Source organism: Trachymyrmex cornetzi, unplaced genomic scaffold (genome assembly GCF_001594075.2).
Source record: "Trachymyrmex cornetzi isolate Tcor2-1 unplaced genomic scaffold, Tcor1.1 scaffold90, whole genome shotgun sequence".
In the NCBI taxonomy this organism is placed as follows: Eukaryota; Metazoa; Arthropoda; class Insecta; order Hymenoptera; family Formicidae; genus Trachymyrmex; species Trachymyrmex cornetzi.
In genome coordinates this window covers 878,764-886,840 of record NW_017300245.1, presented here as the reverse complement: position 1 = coordinate 886,840, position 8,077 = coordinate 878,764, and the positions used below count along the sequence as shown (strand labels likewise).

The 8,077-nt window shown below is 35.7% G+C and overlaps 1 protein-coding gene across 1 annotated transcript in view; it reads right to left on the bottom strand.

The window, feature by feature from the left end:
• Positions 1-8,077, bottom strand: part of LOC108769450 (ankyrin repeat and BTB/POZ domain-containing protein BTBD11) — a 12,148-nt gene continuing 4,071 nt past the window's right edge. Inside the window, 11 exon segments of the mRNA XM_018520463.1 lie at positions 1-336; positions 3,258-3,440; positions 3,637-3,930; positions 4,124-4,329; positions 4,440-4,708; positions 4,910-5,644; positions 5,803-6,005; positions 6,138-6,373; positions 6,696-7,026; positions 7,188-7,667; positions 8,028-8,077. The exon segment at positions 8,028-8,077 is cut by the window's right edge and continues 11 nt beyond it. Coding sequence (XP_018375965.1) covers positions 130-336; positions 3,258-3,440; positions 3,637-3,930; positions 4,124-4,329; positions 4,440-4,708; positions 4,910-5,644; positions 5,803-6,005; positions 6,138-6,373; positions 6,696-7,026; positions 7,188-7,667; positions 8,028-8,077 — 3,194 coding nt within the window. The 3' untranslated portion in view covers positions 1-129.

The window sequence follows — 8,077 nt, the reverse complement described above, 5'->3', positions numbered from 1 at the left end:
ACAATCTCCATACACATGTAAAATTAATTCTCAGTATCTTTTGAAATAGGAATTATATGTAGTGCTTATTAATTTTACAATGCTCTTATATATTTTCATATCTTGTTACATTTATGCAAGAGCATATATCTAAGCTTTTATTTTATTTTGTTGTTGAGATCGTCTGGCTTTTATTCGTGATTGCAATGTGAGCAATAGGCCTGCAAGAACATCGTGATTCGGTAACTTTTTCGCAAATAACAAACGTTTGACCGAATCGTCATAAGTCAAAAGAGCCACCATATTTTGTAACAAAAATCCTTGACAATATTCTAAGAGCTGTGCCGCATTATATACCTGTAAATTTAAACATTTAATAAATTATTAAATGATAATTTAAAGCGTGCAATATTTGTATGAAAACATTATAAAAATATATAAGTAAGAATTTAAAGCCTATAACGATCGAGAAGCTGGATCTTTGAATACTTAAATAATTCAATGTGTATTACACGTGCACACACACACACACACACTATATATATGTATATATATATGTGTACATGCATATACCAGGTGTTTAAAATAAAGCATTACAAATTCTTATCCAATTCGTAAAAATATTATTACAAAATTACGTCTCAATTGTTATAACGCGGTAAAATGTCATTAAATATATACTCGTACGTACATATGATATAAATAATAGTTACAGGAACTGTACCGAATGCAAGTTCTCTTATATATAAGATCTACGTATCAGGCATTTATATATATAATAGCAATTTACAATTTCATGAAAATATATGTTTAATTACAACTCTAATCGTACCTACTATTTCTGTTTTTCAAATTGTTATGAAATTGTTGTGTGTTAAAACAAAACAAACATAAAATTAACTTCTTACGCATTTGGAAAAATATAATAAAATATTTTTTTTCATACCTTTGATGACTGTCCAAGTGATTATTTAACGCAACGAGTACTTTAATAGTGTGTGTCCATCTGTCCATGCCATTCAAGGATAAATATGTCCTACAAATTGAGCATTCCGCCGAGTGGTTTTTACGATATAATTTTCCAATATTAGTTTTGCAAGTGTTATATTTCTTGCTTTTGCATAAAAATGTTTATCGTCTGAGTGATACATTGTTACATGGTTTAATAAAGTGGACATATTGCTAAAATTACATGTAATTTCTGTGTTACATTACAATGTATGACATTTTTTAGTTATAGACAGTCCTTCAGACCAAATAATAAAATTTTCTTTTATATTTTCATGAGCACGAGCGTAGTATGATGGACAGCATATGAGTCTATCATGCCAAGAAACTCGATCCTAAGGATTCGATCCCCGGCAGATCCAAGAAATTTTCACGTTCTCATGAGTTCCTCTCTGGCGGTCTGGCAAACCATCAAGAGTATTTATTGCCAAGAAAACCTCTCAAAACTGCCGTTCGGAATCGGCGTCAAATTGTAGGTTCCATATGTTTGTGTACAATTTTGCGTGCGCACCACGGGCATACGTACGAAAGATAGGCCTGATCCCGACTGGGATGTTGCGCCATCGGAATACTTAATTATTTTATTATGACATAACAAAATACTTAAGCATCCCATAGAATTTTTTACTTTTAAATAACAGAATTTAGCGGAAGCTTACAAAGCATTAACGACACACGAGTTCTTCGACTGGGGAACGTAAATGAAAAGTATTCAATATCAGACTTAACTGAACACCCAGAACGTGAAAATATTCATTCATTTTCATTCCGATGGTGCAACATCCCAAAGTCGGGACCGGGCCTACCTCTCGTACGTATGCCCGTGGTGTGTATGTAAGTTGTAAACAGCATATAGGGAACCTACACAGCAGTTTTGATAGGTTTTCTTGGCAATAGATACTCTTGGTGATTTGACAGATCGCCGAAGAAGAACTACGAGCGCGTGAAAATTTCACGGATCCGCCGAGGATCGAATCCGAGTTCCCCTGGCATGGTAAACTCGCGCGCTGTTCACCATGCTACGCTTGTGCTTGTGAAAATATAAAAGAAAATTTTATTATTTGGTCTGAAGGACAAGTTTGTCTATAACTGGAAAATATCGTACATTTGAACGTAACGCAGAAATTACATGTAATTTTAGCAATTTATCCCCTTTATTAAACCATGTAACGATGTATCACTCAGACGATAAACATTTTTATGTAAAAGCAAGAAATATGATACTTGCAAAACTAATATTGGAAAATTACATCATAAAAAACCATTCGGCGAAATGCTCAATTTGTGGGACACATTTATCCTTAGATGGCATGGACATACACACTCATTGTGTTAAATAATCACTTGGATTGTTATCAAAGGGGTATGAAAAAAAGTATTTTTATATATCTCTCCAAACGTGTGAGAAGTTGATTTTATGTTTGTTTTGTTTTAACAATTTCATAATAATTTGAAAAACAGAAATAATATTACGATTAGAATTGTAATTAAACACATATTTTCATGAAATTGTAAATTGCTATTATGTACGTAAATGTCTGATGCGTAGATCTTACATAAGGAAATTTGTGTTCGGTACAGTTCCTGTAACTATTATTTTATCATATGTACGTACGAGTATATATTTAATAAAAATAAGTATAATGTACAAGACTCAATATTCAAAATACATAGAAGGGAAAAAAGGCCCTCAAGAGAGTCAATACGTTAAGACATTAAAGTTGTTTTTTAATTTGCTCGAAATTGAATGCACTATAAGCCCATTCTACGTAAATTTTGATTACGGTCCAAATTAAAAATTGCCAATTCAATATTCGTTATCGTGTAATTTTGATTTTTTCTGTTCACTTCATTGAATCGGCAATTTTTACTTTGGACCGTAATCAAAATTTACGCAGAATGAGCTTCTTATAGCTTATTCAATTTGGAGCAAATTAAAAAAAACTTTAAAATTAGTTAAGAATTAGAGCATCGGTCGAGTTTTGTTCATAAAGTTTTTTCATCTATTCGTACCCCGGTGGCACGAGTTAAAATTGTTCAAAAAATTTGAAAAAATATGGTGTTATTTTTTTCGAAATATTGAACCACTTTAGGGTCCCGATTAAATTTCAAAAATTGTTAAAATGATGACCATTCTTATATATATACACACATACACACATATATATATATATATACATACATATAATTCACATTAAAATATTTATGCATTAAAGATGCATTAATCGTTATAGGTTTTAAATTCTTACTTGTTGTATATAGAAATATACCTTTGCGTGAATATACATAGAAACAATATTGTCAAGATCCACCATCGTGGAACACTGTGCTTCACAATATCTGAGCAAGCCATCGAGTTGAAAAAAATTAGCTGCTGCCATTAATTCCAGAACATCACTTTGATTAACTTCCAGAGTGGCGCAACCGCCGTGATAAAGAAATTCCATGACCATCTGAAAATCGAAATATTTTTTAAAAACAATTAACTCTTATTAACTATCTTTAATCAATTGCAATGTAATTATTTTGAACATACTTTTAACGAACTATTAATTAATAAGATATTATCACATATTGAACAACTAATAAATAATACGTTCGTCATATGAAATCTATGTATAAATAATAATAATAATAATAAGTGCAAACCTGGAATATGTGGTATCTTATGTCATTAATTTGCACGATAGGAGGATTGCCTTCACATAGTTTGGAGCTTAACATATTTCTAAATCTTGGGGAAGATGTAACCAGTACAATTTTATGACCATAAAAAACACGACCTTCGACTCTAAATTGCACATCGCTTAATTCTGGATTATTCACAAACTTTGGATCAATTCTTGATCCACTCGAAAGTGTAGTATCTCTAATTGGCTTGATCGGCTCCCACCCAAAACATGTGCAAAATATATCAGCGAGCAAAAGTGTCGTGCCTTCCTTCTGTAAAAATAGTACAAACCGCATATTTTATATAAAAAATAGCATTGGTGCAATTTTCTTTAATAAATTGCATTATTTTATTTACAATAATATATTTTATAAGCACACTCTCTCTCTCTCTCTCTCTCTCTCTCTCTCTCTCTCTCTCTCTCTCAAAACTGGTAGTATTTATAAATAATGTGTAATTTTTTACCTTACTATATCTAAAAATATTGAATAAAAGTGGTAAACATTCCTGCACGAACTGCGTGGAATAATCATCCGGACAGACTTGAAGAAAGTCTTGAAGTAATTGATCTATAACCGAGTCCAATCGCATTTCATGAGCTGTCGCAAGACTGTGCATCCAGCAATGTAATGTCCAACCTACTTTTAACCCACGAAGCTCCATGGTAATATCTGTTAATCGTAACAAATTATATGTCATTATATAACTAATATAAAACAAAAATCTGAATATTTTATTGTAAGTATAATCGATATGCTTAAAAATTCTATTATTTTCTCACCTAAGTGATTACTTTCCGCGCTATGATACATAGCTTCCTGTAACGCCTTCGTTTGTATCTTATTAAATACTGGTTCCTTGCCTTCTCTGCGAGCTCCTCTTCCTTCTGCAGTCTGCTGTTGAGAATTATTACCGGCGTTACCTTCCGCTAATATCTCTTCCAAAGATAATATCTCTTTTTCTCCTCGCTTGGCCGAGAAGTTGAGTGGATGTGATAGTAGTTGATGAAGACAACTTCTCTGACCATGTGCTGTAGCTACTGAGATTGCGCTATTTATCAAATATAAAATTAAAAATTACATTTTTAATTAATCTGAGTACATTCCGATCTAATTTTTTTTTTAAATATTAATAATATTTTAATATTATATACATTAAATTTTATAGTGATTCCTTCAATAAATCGTAACTCACTTTAATAAAATCTGATTGCGATAATAATTAAATAATAAAGTGCTAAAACTGACTTACCTGTAACAGCCACGTTGCACGGAACCTGAGTAGGAGAATGAATCCTTGATCAAAGTGGACAGAAACGGCTGCGCCCCGTGTGCCAAGAGTAGAGCTACCATCTCATTATTTCCCGACGCTGTGGCCGCTTGCAAAGGCGTGACTGTGCACTTGTCCTCGCTGAGTTTCGCGCCGCCTTCCACCGCAGCACCTCTCTCCAACAATATTCTGGCGATATTACAATGACCCAACAGAGCCGTGTAAGTCAAAGCGGTCCAGTGTTGCGTCTCTGCGTTAAAGGCAGTCTGCGTGTAACACATGCCACTGGAAATAGCTCCACCAGGATTGTTGGGACTATTAGACGCTACATTCGCGTTCGGAGTTTTATTGGATGTTATCATTGCCGACTGATTATTCGGGCTTCTAACATTTGATACACCGGATGTTTGTGGAATCTTGGAAGGAGTATTCGACGACGAGCTTGTCGTGGGTGGTGGACTTTCGATGTTCAAGTCAGCCCCGGCGTCTAGTAGAGCCATTACAGCTGATTCATCACCATTGATACATGCCAGCATCAGAGCCGTGAATCCGGCGTCATTCACCGTGTTAATTTTTGTTGAAGGCAACAGCGACATTGCCTGGCCTATGAGATCCGTGCGTCCACTGGTCAACATCTTGAAAGCCATGTCCAGCGTCAGCAACCGAACGTATTCGGCATCGTCGATGCGCTTTGAACATACTGCGATCTCCTCGGAGCTGCATACATAATATAACAAATTTTAACAAGTTGTACTATAAAGTGTTAGAAATCTTAAGGTATAAAGATTATCATAAAATAAATTTAAATATTCGAATCTTCTGAAATGACATGTTGAAATAATTTTGTTTTAATAAAAGTTTACAGACTGACTGACCTTATCGGTCGAACAGGACAATCTACACCAGGCAACAATAGTCGGGCAGCTTGATTAATGTCATCTTGATCCATGACTAAACCGTGTCTGTGCTCGGCGTGCGCTGCAGCTACCCGTAGCCATTCTACTAACGGTGGCAGTACAACGTAAGCTCGTTCGTATGCTAATTCCTGTATTCCAGATCCGCGTTCGCCATGTTCCAACTTAAATATTTGGATCAATGACACCAAGTATGATTTAAAATTACTTAAAAAATAATGCGTTTTGTAATATTATACAACAATATTAATGATTTATTGAAAAACTAATACGCTACTTTTATTCAAATTCCATACCTGCGAGCATCTCATGTAATAAAATAGAGCATATAAGGCTCTCGTTGTCAATGGTATAGGGCAGCGTCCTGCTTGTGCTACCTTTGAAATTAAATCTATTAATTCTGACATTGATCCCACGCACGTCGTAAGCAACGACGGTTCCAAAGCTGACTGAGCTACGTCCCGCCCGCTACGCGATGACGACGACGAGTTCAAAGAACTTACACTTGCCCAACGAGGCATAGCGAGAGCGCCTAAAATAATAAAAGATATTTCGATTCGATGTGAAATTAGCGTAAATTAATAAAGATAACATATCTGTGCCGTATTGTATAAAAGTATAAATGATATTCATATTAAGTATCTTTAAACGCAAATAAAAGTTCTTAGTCGTATACATCCTTTCAGTCTTCTACCAAATTACCATTATTCTGTAATTTAAAAATAATTAATAAACGGATAAAATAAAAATTAAATTTAAAAAAAATGATTGGAATCGGATAAATTTATCAATATATAATTGAGAATGAGCCGATATTTAATGATCTTTATCTTAAAAAAAATAAAATTACGGACCCGATGCAGTTCGACCGGCGTTGAGATGCGCGTACGGTTGTAACAAGCCCCATAAGTCGCCGCTGTTCGCTATAGCGTGCTCCAGCATTGTCGCCGTGAGGGTCGTATGCGGTTCCGTCGGCACGCATTGTAGCAGTATCTCTTCCAGGAGATTCTCGATTCCGGCTGTCAGATATATCGCGGCATACTCGTGAATCATCCGCCCGAGTCTCACATCGGACATCCAACGTAAGAAACGTCCGACTGGCAATTGCAGCCCCGAACGGGATGCCTTCGATTGTTTCAGCTGATCGCCAGATACAGCGAACATCGCGGCAGCTCGAAGGCAAGCCTTTAAACAAGGCAGGTATCAAATGACTATGTTTAGTGTTAAGTGCGCTCATCGTGATTGGATTATCATCAGTTATTATTAGAATATATTGCTCTAGTTATCAGGATATTAGCAACACAGGATATTATTATTTGATATCATATAACTGCAGATAATCCTACCTTGGTACAAGAATCCGCAAGAGCCGGACAGAGTACGATCTTAAAGGCACTGTACACTTCGTGCTTGCTACAGAGACCTATGGGCTTTGCCAATCTCTGAGTCTCGCGGCCGATCCTGACTAGCGCACGTTGTAGGAGATAGGAAAGCCGTGGAATCGTCTCCATCGAGACTTGCTCCATGTGCTCTCTTGTTCGACCGTTTTGAAGTACACGTAGCACATCATGGTGAGTCCACGGTAGCTGCTGCAATTCAACCAGACGATTATGAGAATCTACCCAGACGAACTCATCGGCGCTAGTCACGTTAGTGTTGATCGTCTCCAAGCTGGAGTGTCGCATCAGTCTTCTCACTGCGGGCTCTGAGCTTTCCGAGCCGCTCAGCGAGGAGTATGTGGACGAAGACTTGTGCGAGCGCATCGTAAGCTGTTGGATCGCTAGCTTTATATCCTCCAAACCGGAACCCGACCATGGTACCTGTAGCTGCAAGCAAAATGGAATGTTAAAAATTTCAGGGCTTCAAGAAATGGAACAACTCGGTAGCCAAAAATTCACCTAAAGTTGATTTTAATTGAAAGAGAGAGATGGGATTGGATAATTTTCATTAAATTCTATAAGAACAAAGAGATTAATATAATGTTGATATTTGTCAGAATATTTATAGCATTTTAACTTTAATTAAGATTTACTTAGACTTTAATTAAGATCACAGGGGCATTATTTAATTCCAATTGTCTAAAGACACGGTAAAAAAACAAAAAATTATTCATCAAGTATCAGTTAATTTTAATTAAAATATGTATATAAGAATATAAGATTCTATAAAACTTGGATCACTAGAACCTTAGCGGGCGTAGCTCGGTGTCGATTGCGGCTCTGACCAGATCGGCTCC